Raw genomic sequence first — 22800 nt, forward strand, 5'->3', positions numbered from 1 at the left:
AAGGAAGTATTCGACTAGCTGATGCACCTGCTTGGAATCGTGCTATATGGGATGGGCTACGCTAGTTTTTTTTTTTTCGATCCGTACTCATCTGCTCTTTTATTGCACTTCAATAACAGATCGAAACACAAAATGGAAACAGATGAATAAAAATGGCACGCAGACCTAAAAAAACTTCCAGACCCGAAACTACAGGATATAAGCCCTCAAAAAGACTAAATAGATTCATAAATGAGTTACAAAGCTAAAGTCAAAAATCATAAATTTATAGTTATGATTCGCATCTGAATAAACGTGGCTACGCTAGTTATTATAGTTAAGGGGGCGATGCTTTGTCCTGACTCTTGCGATGATTCCTAAATCCGACAAGTTCGGTGAAAATACGTAAACAATAGAACAGGGAAATCAAGCGCTGGAAATTTCATGATTTCCGTGGTATGGATGTCGAATCGAGGGATTACGATAATATTAGTATATGTGAGTGCGAGTCCATATATATTTCCACATAATTATATATGATGATGATGATGATATTTATATGTATATATATGAATGAGACTCCATTGGTGGAAATTATTTTATATATGCTTGATGACATATATATCATATATAGAATATGGGTAATATATATTGGCCCATTTTATCTCAGGTACTTTCCTGCATAAAGAAAGCCTGTTTTGTTAGGAATCGATGGGATTTGGTTGCATTGCAATTTGCATGAATAGTTAATGGAAAGCGATATCGAAGCATTGAGCGGGCAGCAGGTAGATCAACAACGTCTCTTAAATTAATATGTGCTCTGCTCTCTCTCGCTAGCTAGCTCCTCGCCGTGCGTGCTTTTCCTTATACCTTCGGCCGGGATAGACCTCATCATAATTTTGACCCCGACCATGCACTCTTGCTAGACATAAAATACCAAAAGCATGTCATAAAAATTGCTCATTCTGTAGGATATCTTTCGTTTATTGCAATCAAACCGTGATAATAATTAGTCTACAAGAGGTAATTTCATTTATGATTATTATGCGAATTATTTATTTATTTATTGAGGGATTGGGCAAGCCATGGAGGGTAGAGTCGTTTGCATGGTCATTAAAGACTACATGCATCGCTGTCTGGGACTTTAAGGCAGGACAGTTGCTGCTTGAAATAATTCATTAAGTAACCTTATTGGACGCTACTCTTCTTTTCACTACTGTCATAACTGGGACGGTTATTCATCAAAAAAGTAAAATAAAATAACTGGGACGGAGGCGAGTGCTTAGGAGGCAAAAGGGAAAGTAACTTTGTCTGTTAGGAGGGACGAACATAAACAGTTTCATAAAAAAATAGTAGAATAATTTATAATTTTTCATCAAAATTTTAGAGATTTATTGTTGCCCTAATCCTTTCCTCTGCCGGTTATAGACATAATTACTTTTAACCTTTTCTCATTCACATCACACGGTAAGAGTCAGTCTCCCCTGACCAGAATTCGACTTGATATGATGATATAGTATAGACTAGTACGGTTAAAAAAGGAAAAAAAATAACACCTGGAGAAAAAGGGGGAAGGATGACAGATTACTGTCAATTCCCCAGTCCCAGTGAATGACTGATAATGAGCTTCGTTCTCGTCCGTCCATCGTGCATGCTAATTGGGACCATTCCCAGTACTGATATGATTCCGTCGACAAACCAAATAAGTATTACAACCAAACATACGATCGATTAGATGTATCCAACTCATGCTACGCGCAAGAATATATGTATAACCCGGCCGGACATAACTTCCGGCTGCAAATATTGAGATATGGTAGATATATATCGTGGATCGTGTTCATCCGGTTCACCGCATCATTTATCATTTAAAATTGAAGAAAAAAGGAGATGGTTGTGCTATTTCTTTCTTCTTCTTCTTTTTTTCCTTTTTTCCCTGCTAATGATTTGGGGTCTGGCTTCTGTTTCGATTTGACTTTTGGGCAATGAAGGGGATTGATTGTGTCTTTGAATTAATTAATGGACCGTAAGTGTACGAACGATAAAGCATTTTCGTTTGTTTTAATGCGGAGAGTGTGACTGTTAAGACTGAATTAACCATGAAAGACCACACTTATATAGCTTGCACCGATCAATCAGATGCCATGATGTGTGTGTGATATAACATTTGCACGTTACTCTTGAGCCACACATACATCGTCACTCCACACTCTACTATAGCTAGGATAGGATCATCATCTTCACTAAAGTTGTTAATTAAATGGCTGATCAATCGTATAATCATAAATTATTCTATCCCGAGAAGCTTGTTGATCTCTAACGATGATCCAATCAGGTCGATTGATAGCTAGCTACACCTTGATAAAATGCAGAAGAAAACTAATTAATTTGTTGATTGATAATCCTGATTTTCAGATATACTTCTGTTCCTTTTTTCCAAGATATATAAATTGAATTGCATAGTGCATACTGTTTTTCATAGTTTTGAAGATCAAGGGGAAATGTTAGAATCCCTAAAACATTTTAGTGGGGCCACGAAAGTTACTCTTCTTGTCTCCTTTTATATTAATTAAAATATATTATATTATTCAACCAAGAAAAAATTATATATATATATTTTTTTGCATATGGTTGTAAGATTTATAATTGATAATGAAATTGTAAATCTTAGGATTAATATTTTTCGGTGTGTACTGTGGTGTCGAAAAACTCAATGAGCCCCAACAAATCTAGTTCAAGTCGAACTGAATCATTAAGAGATAAAACTCTTCTAGTACATTTTTTTTATAGTTTAATAAGGCCGAAACTTAATAAAAAAAAATTAATAGCAACAAAGACGGGATACGGCGGTCCCAAAGATAGGAGCTCCCAACCGTGTGTTTCCTTCTTTCATATATTTTACCTATTATTAAGAACATGAAACTTCCGCGCTTGGCTGGTGAGATTGATTGTGCACATACAAGAATCTTCAACTCATCAAGAGGCTTAGAGAAAATTAGTAGAGAATAATAGCGGGATTGTCAATTTATAAGTTACGTGTTTGTAAACTTTTTGTAAACAAACATTCTAGAATGATTTTGTTAAAGCTGTTAGTTAATTAACGCATATGATCATATCGGGTTTCTGATCCTAAAGTAAGAGGCAATCGCAATATTGATAGAGATCTTGCCGGACGTACACATATATGGACCTGGGAAATGGTCTTCCTCTCCCGGGACACAAACCTTTGCTCTAAAGACTAGACTCGGTACGTATAATTTTAACCCTAAATAAAAGAGGACCATAAATTGAATTCCAAGACCTACCATCACTAAATGGAAGTCTCACGACCTCCATTTCTCTTTTTCCTCTCGTACCACGGAAAGAGAAGCAAAGAGAATCACAAAAGATCATCGGAGCATCGATAATTTAGTCAGCCAATTATATCCGAAGGACAACTTGAAATTAAAGAGAGGTTCAATTGTCTGCCCGACTGGTGAGTGGTAACCAGCCATGCATGTTATTACACCTTTATATGAATGCCGATCCGTCTAATTAACATGTGACACAATTGACAACATTGACCACCCCCCGAATATGATGTCTCGTTGAGGAACAATAGTTCGTATTATCAAAATCATATGCCCGGATGAAGAAGGAAATTATGCGTATATATATGTTGAAACAAACAAAACATATTGTTGGGGAAAGAACATTAAAATCGTTCAAAATTTGTCGACGACCTTCATATATATATATATATATATATATATATAATATTGCTCAATATAATCATTTAAAAAGCAGGCATTGAATTCAGATGAACCCACCAGCCTATACCGTCGATATGTCTGACTTTTAGGTCCACAATTTCTCATTCAATGACAAATGGGTTCCTGCCACGTAGGCACTGTATGTATGTATGCATGCATGTATAATTCCCTGCTTCTTCCTCTCCTCCTCCTCTCACCAATTTTCATGTAAGTTATGTAATTATATTTTTAATTTAATTTACTATTATTTGTGAAACTGTTAATGAGATCAGAGAGCTGGTGGTCGTCGTCAAGAGCTTCTTTCTTAGACCAAATCAAAATAAGAGAGTGACCACACAATTCAATTCATACAGAATTGCTACACATACACATACACATACACATACACATACACATACATGATGAAATTGAAATGAAACTGTTGTGTCGGCCACAGCGGCACGAGAGACAGAGAGAGAGAGAGAGAGTGGAGTGAGGATTGAATATACATGGAAAAATATGAAATGGGGGCGAGTGCCAGTGGGGCCCCATCTCCCGACAAATCAAAGGAAATCACAAGACGAAACCTTTAGGTTGGATTTTTCCGTACGTACACTCCCATGGCATCAGATCCAATCCCCTGTAATTGCCTAATAATGGCAATAGGTGTAATATAATAGTAATTGATCTTCTCGTTCCTACTACTACTACTACTATTATTATTATTATTATTATTATGGTTATCTTTCATTTTTCGATCATTTATTAATAATAGTTGGGATTGGGAGGGAAGGTACTTTGTATAATTCTTGGTTGGCGAATTTTCACTCTCTCTCGACCGACGCACCCGATGATGAGCTTGCCATTGGCCTGAAGGCTATTGAATTGGGATGAGAATATCCGAGCAGAGACAAACTTTATTTTGACCTTAATTAATTAAGAGCTATGAATTATAGCAACTTCCGTGCATGTATAGTTGCAATGGCTATATGGTTTGCTTTTACGATTACCAGCGATATATTAATATTGTAATTATAGAGCTTGTAAGCATGCGTGATTATTTTTCGCTTCGCATGGGGACAACAGTTGCAACTCTAATTAGTATGTATGTACAATATGCATGTCACGTCAAACTTAATTAAGATCATACAATACAATAGGATTGCAAGTGCCTGCAGCTTCTTATTATACGTACTTAGCATAGCACCTTTGAGGATATTTTTATGTTTTAAAGTAAGAACCGGATTTATCAACAGTGAGTTCCTACACGATCGATGGAGACGAAAAGCTTGTGGTTAGGGGCTAGTTACTTGAGTTTTTTTTTTTTTTTATTGAGCCTTTGGGAAAGATAGATATATTAATTTTGCATCTATCAGTCCAAGCTAGCTAGCTAGGGATTCATCACAATGCCCCCTTTAGGAAGGGCAAACGAAAAGGACAGCATTTGTGCCGTGGCCAAAGCAGCAAAAAACCACCCGGCAATCATTCAGACCTTTTTATTTCTTTGGGAAGAAGGTTTGTCTTCTAATTATAGGCAAAGTTTTTGGCTTTGCTGGGGCAACCCCCCATATCATTATATTAATGAAGGCACAGAAAGTCATAAAAAAAAATAAAAATCAGCCGACATCGCTGAATAATTCTCTCTTAACTAGCTCACCCACTTTCCTTTCAAGACACATAAGACCACAACACACACATAGATATAGATATAGATATATATATCATATACAAAAGCAATTAATTAAGATAGAAACTAATACTAATTGCTAGTGCAATCATGCATGCGACAGCAAGACAATTAAGTTACATATCATAGCCAGATAACTTTGGATCAAATCTAACATTCTTAATTAACCTTAACGATTCAGTGTTAATCGAGTATATGATGTCTCTAATTAAGCAGTACTTGAGGAAACATATGGATTCGACACCATCAAAGTCCATAATTAATAAAGGGGAAGTTGTTCCTGGTGCGGCGTTTTTCCCATAGAATAATTGCGATTGAATTTCCTACGTAATTAAAGTTGGACTTTAGAAGTATCGAGCACTAATTGGAAGACAAATTAAATTAAATTGCACCAATGAAATAAAAGATAGAATATATGAAATCGATGGATAAGATGAGCATCATCAATATTATCACAGTGTTATGCGATAGACCAATATGCACACACATATATATATATGGAAATATTAATTGCAAAGAGAGAGATTACATCGATGGATGGATCTCTTTGATGCTCCTTGTCTGTGCGTGGTATCTAATAGTGTTTTTCTCTGGCTGTTTTTGAGTTTCGGAATGCTCATCGGATGCCTCCGAAACGTCATTGTTTGATTTGGATCCTCAATGTGTAGCCAAAAGTAGAAAAAGTACCCATGAAACAGACTTGCCCTTCCCCCGCCCCCACCGACACCTTAAGAATTTTCCATGTTCCTTGGATTTAGACTGATCGTGGGCCTTGTAGGCGCAGTGCATGCGAGTTTTCGGAGTTCCCGGCTTCCTCTCTTTATAATCTAATGCTAGTACAAACCCTGACATTGCATGGAGATATCGAGTTCAGTGTCTCTCCTTCATTATATATCGGATAAAACTCGAACGATGCATTCATAGTTTGAGAGAAAATAAATGCCAAGCACGATCAATGATGAAATTAAATTAGAGAAGAGCCTCTCATCTAGCTAGTTTTCTTCCCCACATATCATTACTTTCGCGGGACCAGTACGTAATGGGCCTATGAGGGCCCATGAAGAAAGACTCGGCCCAAGTGGGCACATACACTTCTGCCCTCGCAAGCCCAATATTTGCCCACCCGACAACCTTAGGCGGCCCAAACCTTTCTACAGGTAATTGTTGGAACTTGGGAGAGCAGCAATTCCGTCCCATGAATTTCTCAATGCACCCATGAAGGACAAATGATTTCGGTTTCTCCCCGTGCAATGATTGATTCCTAATGGTACGATGATTCTGTTCTGCCGAAGCCCTTCGCTTCCGATGCGCTCATCCCATTCTTTCAAATCTTTCCCTCCATTTGGAAAGATGGCAGCTTGATGGGACGAAATGGCTGATAGGAGGAAGAACAGAGCACGTCGCTCGGGAGGATGCAACTCAGGGAAGGTCGTTCCCTGTTGCTGCTGACAGAGACCTGCAAGTCCCTCCGACATGCTTACCAAATCCATGCCCAGATCGTCGTCAATGGCCTCCAACGCCACCTCTATTCCCTCAGCAAGATCTTCTCTTTCTTTGCGCTATTTGGCTGCCCGGAAAGTCTCGGTCATGCCCGTCTCATCTTCTCAGGGACCAAATCCCCCAACGTGTTCATGTGGAACACCATGATCAGGGCCCACTCTCTGAGCGAGCTTCATCACGAAGCAGTCCTTCTCTACCCGGCCATGGTTGCTAAGGCAAGAGATTTGCCCAACAACTTCACCTTCACGTTCTTGCTCAACTCCTGCGCGAGGTTGGCGGCCCCTGGTCCCGGGTTCCAGATATATGGCCACGTGATAAAACTTGGGTTCGAACCGGATATCTTTATAAGGAACGCTTTGATGCATTTCTGCTGTAGTTCCGGGCTTGCAGACTGTGCACGGAAACTGTTTGAGGAAAGTTCTGCTAGAGATCTTGTCTCCTATAATACCATGATCAGCGGGATGGCCCAAATGTGCAAGCCTCATGCTGCTCTGTCACTTTTCCAGGAGATGTCGGATTCGGGTATTTGGCCTGATGAGTTCACTTTCGTTGCTTTGTGTTCGGCTTGCTCGGGGCTAAATGATCATGGGCTCGCGAAACAGATTCATAATTTGGTCTATAGGTACTTGGGGTTCGTTGATTGTAGTAGTGGTGCTCACTTGGTAGGTTCTGTCATTGATTTGTACACTAAATGCGGGGAAATGGATATGGCCCGAAAGGTTTTTAGCGCCTTCCAACCAGTTAAAAGCTTACCCGCTTTGAGTTCTATGGTTTCTGGCTATGCTCGAGCTGGAAAAGTTGAGCTTGCCAGACAGATTTTCGACCGGGTGAATAAAAGAGACACGATTTTGTGGACAGCAATTATTAGTGGTTATTCTCAGGCAGGGCGATACGATGAGGCTCTTGAGCTATATAAGGAGATGGAAAAGTCTGGCCTAAAGCCAGATCAGGTTACCCTGGTCGCTGTTCTCTCTGCATGTGCTGGGCTGGGAGCTCTCACTGTGGGTGAGAGGATTAATAATCAGAGCTTGAGGGCCAGATTCTTCGGCCGTGATGCAATCCTAGTAACAGCTGTTGTTGATATGTATGCAAAGTGTGGGAAAATAGAGTCTGCTTTGGAAATCTTCAGGGATGTACCGGACAGTCAGAGGACCACTCATCTGTTCAATGCCATGATCACGGGCCTTGCTCAGCATGGGCTCGGCGAGACTGCTGTATCAGTTTTCAGAGAAATGGAATCAACCAAAGTAAGGCCTGATGAAGTTACATTCACTGGGTTGCTTTGTGCTTGCAGTCACAGTGGACTAGTAGAAGAGGGTCGGAGCCTGTTCAAGTTGATGTCTGAATTTTACGGCATTAACCCACAAATGCAACACTACTGTTGCATGGTTGACCTCCTCGGTCGAGATGGGAAGTTAGACGATGCTCATGACTTCATTCGCACAATGCCATTTGAAGCAAACTCAGTTATTTGGAGGTCTCTTCTGGGATCTTGCAAGCTTCATGGGAATGTGGAGATGGGCAAGATTGCAAGCGCCAAGCTTCTCGAATTGGAACCTGATCATGGGGCCCGATATGTTTTACTGTCTAACATTCTTGCAACCACAAAGCAGTGGGAGGAGGCTGGGCGAGTGAGAAAGGGAATGGAACAGCGAGGGATACAGAAACCCCCGGGTTGGAGCTATATTGAAATATCGAATGGGACTGTCCATCAATTTACTGCAAGTAATTACAGGTCGCATCCGCAGAAGGAAGAGATTGCGTCAAAGCTCAGGGACATGAACAGTCGATTGAGAACCGCTGGGTATGCTCCTAGCACGGTCGATGTGGTGTTTGATGTAGACGAGGAGGAGAAGGAGACGATTGTTTCTCACCACAGCGAGAAGCTAGCATTAGCTTTCGGACTGCTAAACTCGGGCCCTGGGGAGGTTCTGCAAATAATGAAGAACCTTAGGATCTGCGGGGACTGTCACTTGGCCTTCAAGCTTCTGTCCAAGGCCTACGCGAGAGAGATCATCGTGAGGGACACGGCTAGATTCCATCATTTTAGGAATGGATTGTGCTCTTGCAAAGATTTCTGGTGACTTGTACTCCCGATATTTTAAATGGGTCGAACTCTATATGACTCCTATGATAGTGACAGCACGTGAATGCGATATTGTGTATAGGGCCAATTTTCATTCGATGACAAATCTCTTTTCTAATCACCTTTCTTTTCCTTTGTTATTGGATTATTGACAAATCAATTTGTGGCAGCTGGTCAAGGTCGGGTTCCAATTTATGCGAAGCTCTCGTGAATATTCCTATTGGAAGGAAGAATGCTTCCATTTCCAAATCCCCAGTCAACCTTCAATGCAAATTACAAAACGACTACTCGCATTTCCTTCCCCTTTTATGTTCTAATAAGAAAAGAAACTGAAAATATAATAAAAGGAAATTAAAAAAAAAAAAACCCATAATTCTTAGACGAGAACAAAATTGCTCTCCTTAATTGGGAAGATACAAAGGGAAAAATTGGAAATTTTATTCATTTCATTCACATCATCTCATTTTTTTTGTCTCTCTTCTTTTTTTAAAAGAAAAAATGAATGACGATGAATAAGCTCAATAAAGATTTTTGAAGAGTTTTAAAAAATTCTTAGCACGGTAATTTCTGCACGAAATCGAAATATAAAGAGAGAGAGAGAGAAATATATATATATATATATATTATCTAATGTTTGATTTTTGTTTTTGTTCCCAATCTTGGGTGTTTCTTTCTTGGATAGATAAACAATCTGTGGCATTCAATTCCGCCATAAGAGCTGCAGCACATATAACATATTGCTGAACGGCTGCAGTGCTGCCTCCCTTTTGCTTCTTTCTTCCTCTCCCTTCAACCTTCTTGTTCTTGTTTTCACTTCAAGAAAGCAAGAATAAGAAAGAGGAGATCGACGAGCTCAGAATACTCCTTCCCGGATTCAAAGGTAGAGCTTGCTTTCACTGTGAGGATTCGTCCTTTGATCGAAGCCGCCAAGGGTCGCGGTCAATGGAAAACTGAAATCCCATTTTGCGGTTCTTTTTTATTTTTTTTATTTTTTTTTTACACTGGGAACCGGGGATCCCTTTGGTTCTGTATAAAGCTGAAATATTTGGGGTTTCAGGGTTCATATGGAGATCGATAAAGCAATCCAAGGAAGTGATGACAGGAGGCTGAAGACCAAGTACGATAATGCCGTTTATGTGATTCGAAGAGCCTTGGCTCTCTACTCGTATGTCGTCTTTCCTTTGCTGAATTCCATTTTCTGGGCATCGTTCATTTTACGTGAGCTGGACTTTGAGCCTTTTTGCTTAGGGGTTGGGAGCTGTTCTTCTCTATGGTTGCTCAGGAATCTGATTACAGGGATTGGAAGTATGAATTAGATGTACGTATATGTCAATGGTGTTACTCAGCAAAAAAACGTATATGTCAATGGTGCTTTGCTTTGTTTGGGAGATGTAGATGTTGCTAAACTCGAATCTCATTATGAGGAGAAATATGATGGCCCGACATGTAAAGAGTTTAGCTCAGGAAAGAGTTCAGAACTGCGATGCCCGAGATCCTATCAGCTCGACAACTTAAGGGGCTTCATTTCATTTAGCAAGGTGTTTCTGAGAAAAATTGCTGCAAGAAGCATGAGGGATGATCCTTTTGAATCTGTTTTATTGTATCACAGACTTAGGCCTTGATCCTATCAGGCATTTGACTTAATTTTGGTTGACAGCACTGAGGAGATTGCCTTCAGCTTCAATGGAGGAAAAGATTCAACTGTGAGTATTTCCTTTATCTTGAATTTGGGCTGCAGCTTCTTTGTCCTTTCTCATGGAAGGTGACAGTAGACTTGGTTTGCAGGTTTTGCTGCACTTGCTGAGAGCGGGCTATTTTTTGCACAATACTGAGAAGAGTTGTTCTAATGGAGAAGTGGCAGATTTTCCAATTCGAACAATTTACTTTGAGAGCTCCTCTGCTTTTCCTGAAATCAACTCATTTACCTACGACACAGCCAAAATGTGAGAGATGCAAACTCATTCTTTTTCTTCTGTTAATAGTCCAAACTTTACAATTTGGTCGGTGCTCTTATCTCATGGAGATTATATTTACAAACCTCTGACCTGTATGAAGAGAATCTTATGCTTTAATTACGTATGTCTAATTACAGGTATGGTCTTAAAGTTGATGTCATTCGGACGGATTTTAAGTCTGGTTTGGAGGCTCTAATAAAGACAAATCCAATCAGAGCTATTTTTCTTGGTGTTAGAATTGGTGATCCTACTGCGGTATTTCCAATCCCTGCATTGTTGCTTTGCCCTTAATTTAGACCCCAATAAATGTGCTTTATTATTCTTTTTACTTTATATGAATGTTCCAGAGTTACATCATTAAACTGAACGCAGGTAGGGCAAGAACAATTCTCCCCAAGCTCGCCTGGTTGGCCTCCTTTTATGAGAGTGAATCCTATATTGGATTGGTCATACAGGTATCACTATTTGCTATGTCTCCCTACAAATTTCGGTCTACACCAAGGGGGAGGATTCTTAATTGTTTCTTACTTCATCGACTTGTTTCAAATTGTAATGCTTCATCTTTAATGAATATTTGACAGAGATGTGTGGGCGTTCCTACTGACATGCAAAGTGCCTTACTGTAGTCTTTATGATCAAGGGTAGGAATTCCCCCTTGTAAACATACCCTTTTGTTTTGTATTTCAGTCTCATGATTTCTTTCTGGGTTCAATTTGATCGTAATTTTCTACCTTGCAGATACACTTCAATTGGAAGTGTGTATGATACAGTTCCAAATTCACTATTGTGTGCGAGTAATCCAAGTGGCGGGGAAAAGTTCCGACCTGCATATCTGCTCTCAGATGGAAGACTAGAAAGGGCTGGGAGACTGAAGAAGTTCTCTTCACATGCTTGTGTAAATAACCGTGCTGTTAGTAATGGAAATAGCATTGCATGTCCGGTGGATGGTAGCACACTGACAGCCTCAGTTATCGCTGTTGGGGATGAGATTTTGTATGTATCTCATACAGATAAGCTCTTCATCCTATTGGTTTGTTCAAGTCAAAATGAACAGAAATGCAAGTCTTAGAAGTAGAGGCGCTAATAGGAAGTCAACGGTAGTCTTAAAAGTATAGGGCCTTGGCTAGTTCATACTTTTCTGCTTCCATTCTCTATTCTTCAGTGTGATTTATCAAAACTGTTTTTATTAGTTGAGTAATTAAAAAACTGGGGATTTGTTGAACTGTTTTATACCTATTACCTGTCAATTTGTATTATTTTTCTTGGCTTTACTGAAAATGCTGATTTTTTTTTTTAATGTGTTCCATAGCTCAGATCCGGCACTGTTGAGGATCAATTGCAGCTTCTGCTATGTAGAAAGCTTCATTCCATTGGTTGGCTAGTGTCCCAGAGTTTGGTCGTGCGCAATGATGTAAGTTTTTTATTTGGGAGGTAATCTATGTGTTGCTTCTGGTATTTCTTTCCCCGTTCTTGACTGTCAATTGATCCTAATAATTTTTTCTTCTCCATCATGATTTTCCTGGACCAGATAGATTCAGTGGCTGAAGAAGTGGAGCAACGAATATCGTCCAATGATATGGTAAATCTTGAAATGCATGGTTAACTTTATACTTCTTACACAATGGGATCAAAGTTCCCTTTTCCGGTTCTGTTCTTTGATTCACATCTTTGTCTTGTAGGTTTTCATGTATGGAGGAATTGGGCCATTACATTCTGATGTAACCTTAGCAGGTGTTGCAAAGGCCTTTGGTGTTCGTTTGGTGAGTTCTTAATCTTAGCTAAAATATTGAATAAGAAAGGCATCAACTGGTTTTTTTTATAGTTTATTTATTTAATAAGTTGACTTCCTTTTGGTGTTTGGGTGGTGGTTTGTTTTACTGTGTATGGCTTTTCTAAAACATTTAAAGTAAAAGTGGAAGAGGAAAACGAGGGAATCTGGAACTAGAACAGTTTCCTCGCTCTCACCTTGATGGACAATCTCTGTGCCTGTCTCACTGATGTTCTTTCACTGTTAGGCACCTGATGAAGAATTTGAAGAATATCTCAGGCATCTGATTGGTGATAAATGTACTGGCGATCACAATGAGGTACTTTGACAATATATTGTTGATTGGCTAATTCATGTACTTAACGAAGTAATTGGAATGAGGTACTTTCTATGGATAGTCAGCTGAACTTATTACTTATCCAAGAACAAACAAAATCATGCGATTATATTGCCAGTTTATTTTGATTAGCTCCACAACATGTGCTAGATGGATAATTAAGGGTTATATGGACCAAATGTGCCGAGAGTTTTAAGGACAAATCTGTCCATATATATATGTGTTACTAGTTGTTCGAGTTTCTTCCTATTTAATTGTTCTGATGTTTTGGTCATTTTCATTCTTTAGATGGCTCTGTTGCCTGAAGGTATCACTGAATTGCTGCACCATGAAAGGCTCCCTGTGCCTCTGGTATTGCTCAGCTGACTGTTTTCTGTCTCTTGAATTATAGCTTAAACCAAATATACAGATTGGGCTTTCTAACTTGTAACGTGATTTATGGGTAGCACCTTGAGGTTCTGAGCTCTTACAATTTTTTTCCCTTGCAGATAAAGTGCCAAAACGTAATCATCCTCACTGCAACAAATGCTGCTGAGCTGAATGAACAGTGGGAGTGCTTGATCGAGCTCACAGAATCCACTGGACTTCAGCTCAAGGAACCATTTGTAATCAAGGAAGTCACAGCAACCACCTCAGATGTACGCCTCCCCTTCAATACATGCCGTTCTAAAATTCCATGATTTGCAGCTGAAGTTATTGTACCTTTATGATTTGGCGAGATGCAGGTGGAGGCTGCTCAACCTCTGTCTAAGCTTTGCCTTGAATTTCCTGACATTTTCATCGGTAATAAATACTATTAGTAATACTAATCCTTTCTAATTTGTTGGCTACACTGCCTTAATACTATTATTTGCTTCTAACTTTGATTTGTTTCATGTAAAGCGTGTCATCGGAAATCCCGATACGGAGCTCTCTTTGTCAGTTTCAAGGGCAAGGTAATGACTTGATCTCATGTCTGCCTAGGAATGCCATTAATTCTTTTTGAAGACTGCATAATATGAGTTATGTCAACATTCGACTGACACTGATACTGGTCTCAGGACGAGGCTCGTGTCGACTCAGCAATAGAGGCACTGCGCAAGAAACTCCCTGTGGGGTCGATGCCTGAGCGGTCGAGTCAGTAACTGCACCCCCAGTTTTAGCTATATGCCTGTCAAGCTAGAGGAAGGAAGAGGGGTCGATAGCTGTGTTAGTTCCTCGTGGCACTGCCTTACTCGTTGCGATTTCGATGAGATGATGAGATCAAAATAGTCATCGGAGAGTGCAGCAGATGAAGGGAATGAATTGCAGCATTAAAACTGGGCGAAGCCCAAACCATTAAGTGCCAATGTTGATACATGGGGCATCATCATTTATAAACAATCATTGACCTGATCACTTTCTGATCTCTTTTTTCTACTGATGTTCGATAATCTACTTTGCCTTCCGATACTTCTTCCACCTCTACCGCCGAAATATTTGTTGTTTATGTCCATTTAAGTCCAACTGACCCGGTCGAAGAAGAGGTTGATATTAGGAGGTCGAAGCATATTTGCTGTGTGTAGATTGTTTACGTTTGAACAGAGAATTGAAGGGGGGAGGGGGGGATTGGTTTTCACTATAGAAAGCAGCAATAGAGAATCTTTCATGGATGGGGGAAGGGAATGGGCGCAGGTCTACTGGGCCGCTGCGTAATCAACTAGAGGCCCATTGGGCTTATAGAACGACTCAAAGTTTATAAACACCAGGTGTATACGCCGGAAGAGGCAAGCCGGGAATAGCGCAGCAGCATTTTTCCTATACTGGTGTATGCACCCGGGCAGACCATATGTATCTGATCCTCGGGTAGTGTCCGCATATCTCTTCTTCTTTCTCCCGTACTTCTGATTCTGACGAAAGTCGAGGAAAATGGCGGGCAGCGGGGAGGACAACTTGATGAAAGGACTTGAGGAGCTCGCCGGAGTTGAGTTACCGGCGAACCGACACGGCAACCTCAGAGTCGCCTCCACCGACCAGAGCCTGACCCAAATTATGGGCGAAATCAAGTCATCCAAGAAACCCGTACGCTGAAAACAAGCTCCGGTTAATTTCATCGCTTTGCGAAGACTGGATGTTTCTCGGCTATACTTTCATTTTCTTCAGCTTTTCCTCTTACCCTTCTTTCTTTCCTGCAGGCAGTGATCAACTATGGCGCCTCCTGGTATGTCTCCTCCGACACCCTGAAACAACTTGGGTCGTTTCTGGACAGAACGTGTTTGCTGAAAGTCCTATGAGAACGTACGTATGCTGAGTTATCCTTTATGCGGTCTTCGGTTTTTCAGGTGTAGAGTATGCAGCCAAATCCTCCCATCATTCTGCAAATTGGGCAACAAGTTCCCGAAGCTGTCTTTCGTGTATGCAGATATCGATGAGTGCCCCGAAGCGACTCAGCACATCCGTTACACCCCGACCTTCCATTTCTACCGGGACGGGGAGAGGGTCGATGAGATGTTTGGAGCTGGGGAAGAGCGGCTTCATGATCGGCTGTGGTTGCATTCTTGATTGGGTGTATGACTGTATGATTGTATTGGAATTGATCGAAACATGTTAAACGAAACATTCAGCAATGGAAAATGTTCTCTCTATATATATGTTCTCTTGTTTCGATTCTACTGAAAGATGATGAGATCAAAATTTTATCTTCTATTGACTGTTACTGCTCGACCAAGTCCTGCTTCAAATGAACACAGGAAATCATTGAGATCAGTAACTGAGGCCGAGTTGAAGTCCGAAGGCAGCATGGATGAGAAAAAGCGTCATGATTCCACTGCCCAGTATCCCATGAACATTCCTAAGTCCCGGGTTGCCCTGCGTTTTGGGAAGAAATATGGGATATTTTAGAAGGAGAAACTCGAAGAAAGCAAAAGATGCACAAAATTAGGCAGCCCCGAGTTCATTACTTCGAATAGTGTAGGCAGAATGGTCTGTATAGTCAAGAGTGAGAGACCGATAAATCCCGTGACAGCATGAGGACTGCAAATGACAGGATCGAATTCAGCTTATCAACTGGATGTGATTAGATATGTAAGGATTTTACAGGAGGATCCGACCTCTCGAATATAGGTTTGTCAGAGGTGAGAAGAGATGTTATTCCACCAGTCGCCCCGAGAGCAAAGAAGAAGAACATCCCGCCGAGAAGCTTCGGGTGCAAGTCCTTCGCCTTGGCCTTCTCCTCCTATCACCCGACGATACAAAAACCGCTGATTATGAACGGCACAGATCGTAAACTTCAAACAAAAAATAAAAAATAAAAAAGTCCTTGTGTTGTGCTCACGCCTTACCACGTCATCCGAGTATTTGATGCGGAAACCCAGATACGTCCCATATCCTCCCATGGCGAAGAGCACAACAGCCTGAGAGTTGCAAGTGAACATGCTGCCGATAACCGCAGAATTCACATCGGTCATCAAGGAAACGAGAGAAGGATGGATGAACTTTTACCATGTTTCCGGGGTGACCCCAGTGCACTAGCCAATCGGGAAGATTCCACGATTTGACAAGCTCAACAAACGGCCCGAACACAGATCTCACAGCCCCAGCTGCATCATCGAGTCGGGCATTCAAACTTGTTAACAGCAAGGATTGGAAGAAATAAAAGAACCCATCCGCATCATTTAAATCGAGAAGCGCTGTCATGAGTACCTCCAGGAAGAGCAGCGAAGAGGAGAAGAGGCAGAGGAGTGAACGAGTACAGCAGAGTCTCACTCTCAGTGAGCTCCCCTGTTTCTTCAGCTCCCGCCATTTCTGTCTCGTCCACAGCTTCGCACAAGTCCCTTTTCCGGGCCGAAACCTTGCCTGGGCAAGCTCCATTGTCTCTTGACTTTGCTCCCGTGGACAGCAGCGGGACTCGGGAGGAAGGCTTCGGCCTGTGGAGGAGTGAAGAATGGGGGGTTGGGAGAAGGGAATGCGAGCGGGCAGATGCACTGAAAAGCATAGCCATTGAGAATCGGTGGGGAGGACAATTCAGCAGAGACAGGAAGTGGGTGGCAATGGAGAATTAAGATAGAAAAGAGAGGAGTGGGAAAGGTGAGGAGAGAGACACGCTCCAGTCCTCTGCTGCTTTCAATATCTCACGACACTTCCATAAAGGAGTTCCTATGACTAGGAGCGTGGCCTTAACCCGCCCGGGTGCGCTTCGACTTTGGAGAATAACCTCCTTTTCAAATCGGGAAATTATTAGTCAGTTTACAACCGTCACTCGACTATTCACATCTAGAACTATGCTCATAATCGAAGTTTTGATGACTGACACGGCATACTGTAATAGAAGTTATATAATAACATGCGGCGATCGACAACTAACTAATATTTCCTCATATATAACACGATTATGGCCGAATTGGGCCCGTTACTCTTTAACAGTTCATGTAACGCAGAGCCCAAAGATACATATTCCTACCAAACTTGGTCTTGAGGTCTTGAGGTCAGGTCAGATCCCATAACTATATTCATTGCAGTTCTGCAGGAGGAGCATGGTTTGAGAATCTGCAATGTGCATGTCATCAACAAACCGATCAATACCGTATGAGTGCACCTTTATTTATGTACAGTCCTCGGAGATGTCCTACAAAGGTTACATACCTATTTTCATCCTGCTGCTCCCTAAACCGTGATTAGCAAAATGAAGCAGCCTAAAAGCTATAGAGTTCATATGCTCAAACTTATTGACTTGATCAACAACTTCCATCAGTCCTGAAGACCCTATTCTGTACCCAAATCCTCAATCGCTTTGAGCAGAATGCAGGCTCAAAAGATGTCTGCAAGGTGAGGCAGAACTGCATACTCAAATCTGGGAGCCTCGAGTCTTCTTTATTAAAGTGGGATATCGGCAAAAATTCGCTTCCTCGAGGTGGGCGAGAAGACTGTATCAAGAGCGGACTGATGCAGGGCAACATAAATATCTCATCTGTCAACTCGAAGAATGTTATTACATATTGCACCCTCTGTAGTTGACTCCTTTGTGGGATCAACCTTCCACTGGCCATCAACGATAAACTTAATCTAAAAGAAGAAAGTGAAGATAGAAAATTGAGAATTAAGGTATGCACATCCGGCCCTACACAAAGTAAGATATATACACCTCAAAACACCTCACCTCATATGCCCCAGGATAGAGCCATAGCACTGTTGACCACAATCTAGATTTCCTGCAAAAGCATGACATCACCAAAATATCAGAATCACTTAATTCAGTTTGATTCATATGACTAGAAAGAACCCAACATAGAGAATCAAGTACACAAGATATGGGAAGCTACTAGCTATCATGACTTATGCATAAGTTCAGCCCCTCAACCCTATGTTATTTTTTTCCCTTTTATTTGTTTATCTCAGAGAGTTTCCGATATGGAAATTATTAGTTCGGTATGTTCTTTCAATTAATTTTACTGTATAACTCTAGCTAAATGGGGCAGATTTGCTCCAAACAAGTAAAACCGAACCGTTTAGAAGAAAACTAAGATAGTTTTAAATTGCTTTTTAAGGAGTTGAAATTATCAGATGGATAAGGAGTTCCTAGGTAACAGTAATGAGATGCCAAAAAGTCAGTAAGTAAGGCGGCCTTTCCAAAAGGAAATGGAAGTTAAATCAATCATACAGGAAGCTAACTCTTCTTTTACAAACATAATCGTATAGGAAGTGATATTCCAAAAATTATGATTAGGATAAAGCCATATTTACGGAAGGAAAAGAGAAAACCTTGAGCCTGTGCCAGCTAATGGCTGGGGATCCATTTTTATTCTGTGATGCCATCCACTGAAGCTACCTGACACCTCCACAATATCACCATCCCCACAATACTGGATCTCAACCTACTAGTACAAATACATAAAACCTCGAGATTTAGTAGTCCACAAGGCAGTGGGCCCAAATGGAGCTGAAAGAGACTTTCTGACAGAGCAACATAGAAGTGCACACGTAAGTGCAATTTAGAGATGAATATATGCAGTACCTCTTTCAGCCCAGAAAGACTTTCTTCAGCAGCTTGTAACTCCGCATCTTTTTCTAAGATAAGTTTCTGAGCTTTATTAATCTCATTCTCAGCCTTCCTTTGCAAGAAGGACAGTGCAAGCTAGGAAAAAGGGAGAAACGAATGAGCCAAACTAGTCCATAAACGAAATTAAGGCAATCATGAAAGGAAACTATACAATCTGCAAAAGCTTCAACAAATGGATTGTTATCATTATTATTTACTCCTGAAAAGAAATGAAGACATGTTTAATCACAATTTTAGAGTGCTCAACCTCAAGAAAACAAAATCACAACTAACTCTAAGATTTGCAATATAAGATATTTCTTCTGATATTTCACTCAGCACCCAGTGATCTTAGGAAATATTTGGCCTGGACCAAGTTTTATATAACATGACGAGCAATCATCAGATTGTGTAGGAACTCAGAACTTTTAGGTGGATCCCACTAGATCTGATTCCAAATCTTTTGGATTAAACTCTTGGCCCAGGAAAAATTTCCCATGATCTATAGGAACTCGTCAGATTTAGACCATCAGAAGCATAAAACATACGTTAGTTCATTAAGTTAAATGCTTTATGTTTAAAGTAACCAGCCGTTACTACAGACGATCCTCTTTGCTTATTTTAAATCATAAGATTTCAGACAAGAGAGCCTAAAGTACCTCTTCTCTTTCAATCTCTTCCTTTAATCGAGACAATTCCAGTTCCTTCTGATGCTGAATACACAGCAAGAAGCATCAACTTCATTCCAATGGTTAGACATCAGCATTATAAAAAACATTCATGAAGAAAGAACCTCATCGATGAGTACCAGCATATATTTGAGCTGACTGATCTCAGCTCGGTTCTCCTCTCTACTCATCTGCATTACAGAAACAGGAGAAAGGATTTAATACAGTTCACCTCAACTTTGTATGTTCCAGCTCAGATCAAGGGTTACTGAATATTAAATGCTGCCTGGCCAAAAAGAAAGAAGATACACGACGGTGCATTAACATCATAACCTCAGTATCCACAACCTTGCGCATATCAGCATTTCCTTCACCAGATGATTGGTTGTCCCTACAGAAATTAGAGTGGGGAAAGATAATAAGTTTAATCATATGAGATATACATAAAGGTTTTCTATCCTTGAGATGCATTTTACAACTTCACAGATTGAACAATCATATCATGTGAAATGAAAATGAGTAAGATTAAACTGAAAAAACGTGGGTGCTTTTGCTGTTATGCTAATACGAACTACTACCAAAAATAAGCCAGAGGCAAAAGCTATGTATTATAATCATCCAGTGACTGGGACCAACACAATAAAGTCACATTTTCAGAGATGGAAATACTAACATGTGAAAGTCAAGCAGGTGAGAGAAGAACTAACACGAGAGAATAATCTAATTTTGCACAAGAAGAGCCTGGATTTGATGTACTTTCATGCAGCGTTACAGGAGCATCTAAGCTACCATACACATGGACAGGTTGCACCTCTGCTGTGGTCTTTGACCGAATCACTAGCCCATTTTCTGAATCAGTGAAATCTGAACTAGCAAGCCCAACAGGTTCTTCCCCACCAATCTCTTTATATATCCCAGAGGGGTTGTCTGAATCAAAAGCAATACAATGGACTGAGAAGTAGATTTTTGAATCAACTGCAAGTCACCAGGAAATCCAGTTTGAAGATATAACCAGTGAGAAAAATCAGTGTCATGAGATAAAGATCGACACTGCATGTATCCAGCATGAAAATACTATAACATCATGCGTATATTTACATCATGTGCTATTAATGTCATGAAAATTTGACATTGAACATTAAGCAGACGGTATTGAATACACTTACCCTCAACTGGATCTAGATAACCATCTGCCATAAATTTTGCCACCTTCTCCTCCAAGGTTGAAGCATCTGGTAGTTCACTAGATCTACCAGCATTGCCCATGGAATCAAACTCTGAATTTTCAGGACAAATTTCTCCATAAGGAGCATCTGTCGATGAAGATATGCTTTGACCATTGTAGTCCAACTCCTCAACTTGCACCCTGAAACTAGAGGAGGCGTCAACCTCTGAGTCCAGATTATTCGAAGTTTTTGCTGGAGCACGCTCAATGTTACTAAAGTCGGACTCCTCTTTTGTATCAAAACCACTGGAATCTTCTTCAGCAGTGGTTCCTTCCTTTAATGAGATTGCATAATTAGTTAAACCATCCCCATCAAAAGAAGGGTCCTTTTCCTCTGAGTACAGGATGACTGGAGGTTCCTGATTGGCATATTTATCACCGTGGAAAGAAATGTGGGGGCGCACATCATGGCCAACAGAAAAGTGTTCCTCCACAAGAACCTCATCAGATAAATAAGTTTGTTCAGCCAAATTTTCTGCCTTCTTATCCTGACCTTTTAGATAACACAACACAAACTATCAGCAAAAAGTATGAAAGGTTTGTATACAGATCAAAGTAAAGTATTAGAATCACTGACCTTCCAATTGCTCTACTTTGCCACTGGCAGTTGCCTCTGCCTCTGCCTCTTTATCAGCTAAGCCGTCCTGCATATCAATCGACTCATCAACATCCATTTGCAATGAGTTGGTAAGAAGCTCTCTCACGAGCTTATACCCTCTCCTTCTAATAATGTTGGCAAGGTCATTCCTGCAGAATAGTTTTCCAATAAGTCCCAACTTGAAAAGGTACCAACCTAGATAATAACCAGTTTATTTAAGTTCAACAAGAGAGTCATTGCAGCTGCAAGTCTGGCAGAGTGTGAGAATATATCACGCAGAGAAGACGAAGGCATCAGTAAGTCAACAACTTTCGACTTGCATAACTATTTTGGGAATAAACCAAAATCAATAAATCATTCTAATCGTCTTTATCTCTGTTACTTCAAAAGAAGCATCCGTGAATTCCTTGGGGTTTAATCAGTCTGGAACTTGCCCAATGCCCACTGTTTCATCAAACAAAATTCCAATCTAAAACGACCATTTGACATCCAAGTATCAAACTTTAGGATTTTTTGGCATGATGGGGCCTTGAAATGTTATATTTCCAAGAAAAAGCGGAGCAGGGAACAAAACTATATTATCAATCAAGAGTAACACAGAAATAGGATCGACCTTCCGTGCAGTGAGAGCTCCTTGATGGAAGGCACATGGTCCTCCGGAAATCCGACAGAAGATAAGAACTCCTTAATCTCATTGCGCAGCTCCACATTGCTCATCACCTTCCTACCAGCCCTTAAATACACAAATAAAGAAACGGTCAGCCATGCAAGTTTAGCAGCATTGCAGCACAGGAAAGCTCAAATTGAACAAACAGGATTAGGGGATCGGCTCAGGGACCTCGGCCTTCTGCGGATGGAAGCACAGCACACAGAGAAGCGGTGGCAGGACGAGAAGGTCGGGGCGGAGAAGACAAGCTTGGGGCGTTCACGGCGGTGGTGGAAGAGGAGCCGATAGGGGGAGAGAGTGAAGGAAGTCGTGACGTGAAGTGTCAGAGCAGCCATGGGAGGGCGGAAGAAGGATCTCGTAGCATCTAGAGGTTGGTGATATTCACATACAGGAGAGGAAGGGATGGTGAGGACTGACTGTGACTGAGACTGAGCGTGACGGAGGGCGACATCATCTCTGGTGATCAGAGAACAGTGGACGCATTATTAAGGTTACGGTGCGATCCCCTCTACGCTGCTCCGCGTGCGGATAGGGTTTGGTAACTCACGTGTCGTTTCGTAACTCCCAAGTTCCTAAATTCAAATTTTCCCCATGCATTTGCATAAAA

General features: G+C 40.8%; 5 protein-coding genes across 11 annotated transcripts; 3 read left to right on the forward strand and 2 right to left on the reverse strand.

The window, feature by feature from the left end:
- Positions 1-6566: 6566 nt before the first annotated feature.
- On the forward strand, positions 6567-9152 carry LOC116208532 (pentatricopeptide repeat-containing protein At5g66520-like). Its single transcript, XM_031542020.1, has one exon. It carries the CDS (start codon positions 6810-6812, stop codon positions 8979-8981), a length of 2172 nt encoding a protein of 723 aa, XP_031397880.1. The 5' UTR covers positions 6567-6809; the 3' UTR covers positions 8982-9152.
- A 447-nt stretch (positions 9153-9599) lies between these two features.
- On the forward strand, positions 9600-14474 carry LOC116208534 (FAD synthase). The gene is made up of 17 exons (XM_031542026.1): positions 9600-9863; positions 10041-10148; positions 10641-10686; positions 10769-10926; positions 11076-11193; positions 11311-11393; positions 11520-11579; positions 11677-11931; positions 12253-12349; positions 12467-12517; positions 12618-12698; positions 12954-13025; positions 13332-13394; positions 13532-13681; positions 13769-13826; positions 13926-13978; positions 14084-14474. The coding sequence occupies exons 2-17, from the start codon at positions 10048-10050 to the stop codon at positions 14165-14167; spliced, it is 1530 nt and encodes a 509-aa protein (XP_031397886.1). The 5' UTR covers positions 9600-9863; positions 10041-10047; the 3' UTR covers positions 14168-14474.
- Positions 14475-14632: 158 nt separating this feature from the next.
- Positions 14633-15662, forward strand: LOC116208537 (thioredoxin-like 3-3). The gene is made up of 3 exons (XM_031542029.1): positions 14633-15083; positions 15197-15222; positions 15344-15662. Exons 1-3 carry the CDS (start codon positions 14931-14933, stop codon positions 15561-15563), a joined length of 399 nt encoding a protein of 132 aa, XP_031397889.1. The 5' UTR covers positions 14633-14930; the 3' UTR covers positions 15564-15662.
- LOC116208535 lies at positions 15621-17784 on the reverse strand. Of its 2 annotated transcripts, XM_031542027.1 has the most exons (7): positions 17643-17784; positions 16704-17546; positions 16503-16600; positions 16343-16414; positions 16112-16236; positions 15962-16034; positions 15621-15869 (listed from the first exon to the last, which is right to left on the reverse strand). In XM_031542027.1, the coding sequence occupies exons 2-7, from the start codon at positions 16999-17001 to the stop codon at positions 15765-15767; spliced, it is 771 nt and encodes a 256-aa protein (XP_031397887.1). In that variant the 5' UTR covers positions 17002-17546; positions 17643-17784; the 3' UTR covers positions 15621-15764. The 2 variants fall into 2 exon arrangements, with proteins under 2 accessions (XP_031397887.1, XP_031397888.1); XM_031542028.1 differs by lacking the exon at positions 15962-16034.
- LOC116208533 (protein PTST homolog 3, chloroplastic) lies at positions 17561-22712 on the reverse strand. 6 transcript variants are annotated; one of them, XM_031542022.1, is made up of 12 exons: positions 22365-22709; positions 22140-22250; positions 21506-21675; positions 20870-21421; positions 20411-20630; positions 20037-20094; positions 19844-19894; positions 19695-19748; positions 19012-19131; positions 18759-18871; positions 18157-18208; positions 17561-18062 (listed from the first exon to the last, which is right to left on the reverse strand). In XM_031542022.1, exons 1-12 carry the CDS (start codon positions 22526-22528, stop codon positions 17964-17966), a joined length of 1764 nt encoding a protein of 587 aa, XP_031397882.1. In that variant the 5' UTR covers positions 22529-22709; the 3' UTR covers positions 17561-17963. The 6 variants fall into 6 exon arrangements, 5 of the variants coding, with proteins under 5 accessions (XP_031397882.1, XP_031397885.1, XP_031397884.1 ...); XM_031542025.1 differs by having other exon boundaries at positions 20052-20094; positions 20498-20630; positions 22140-22259; XM_031542024.1 differs by having other exon boundaries at positions 20498-20630; positions 22140-22259.
- Positions 22713-22800: the final 88 nt, after the last annotated feature.

The sequence above is a fragment of the Punica granatum genome, chromosome 5 (genome assembly GCF_007655135.1).
Source record: "Punica granatum isolate Tunisia-2019 chromosome 5, ASM765513v2, whole genome shotgun sequence".
Lineage (NCBI taxonomy): Eukaryota > Viridiplantae > Streptophyta > Magnoliopsida > Myrtales > Lythraceae > Punica > Punica granatum.

Coding starts and splice junctions, on each gene's coding strand:
- LOC116208533 (XM_031542021.1), bottom strand. CDS start 22,528: ATGGCTGCTCTGACACTTCACGTCACGACTTCCTTCACTCTCTCCCCC. Junction 21,676..22,139: donor GAGCTCTCACTGCACGGAAG/GTCGATCCTATT, acceptor ACTATTCTGCAG/GAATGACCTTGCCAACATTA. Junction 18,063..18,156: donor TCTATCCTGGGGCATATGAG/GTGAGGTGTTTT, acceptor TTCTTCTTTTAG/ATTAAGTTTATCGTTGATGG.
- LOC116208534 (XM_031542026.1), top strand. CDS start 10,048: ATGGAGATCGATAAAGCAATCCAAGGAAGTGATGACAGGAGGCTGAAG. Junction 11,932..12,252: donor GCTGTTGGGGATGAGATTTT/GTATGTATCTCA, acceptor TCCATAGCTCAG/ATCCGGCACTGTTGAGGATC. Junction 13,026..13,331: donor GTACTGGCGATCACAATGAG/GTACTTTGACAA, acceptor TTCATTCTTTAG/ATGGCTCTGTTGCCTGAAGG.
- LOC116208537 (XM_031542029.1), top strand. CDS start 14,931: ATGGCGGGCAGCGGGGAGGACAACTTGATGAAAGGACTTGAGGAGCTC. Junction 15,084..15,196: donor TCAAGTCATCCAAGAAACCC/GTACGCTGAAAA, acceptor TCTTTCCTGCAG/GCAGTGATCAACTATGGCGC. Junction 15,223..15,343: donor ATCAACTATGGCGCCTCCTG/GTATGTCTCCTC, acceptor TCGGTTTTTCAG/GTGTAGAGTATGCAGCCAAA.
- LOC116208532 (XM_031542020.1), top strand. CDS start 6,810: ATGCAACTCAGGGAAGGTCGTTCCCTGTTGCTGCTGACAGAGACCTGC.
- LOC116208535 (XM_031542027.1), bottom strand. CDS start 17,001: ATGGCTATGCTTTTCAGTGCATCTGCCCGCTCGCATTCCCTTCTCCCA. Junction 16,601..16,703: donor CTTCGCTGCTCTTCCTGGAG/GTACTCATGACA, acceptor TCGATGATGCAG/CTGGGGCTGTGAGATCTGTG. Junction 16,415..16,502: donor GGGGTCACCCCGGAAACATG/GTAAAAGTTCAT, acceptor TGCAACTCTCAG/GCTGTTGTGCTCTTCGCCAT.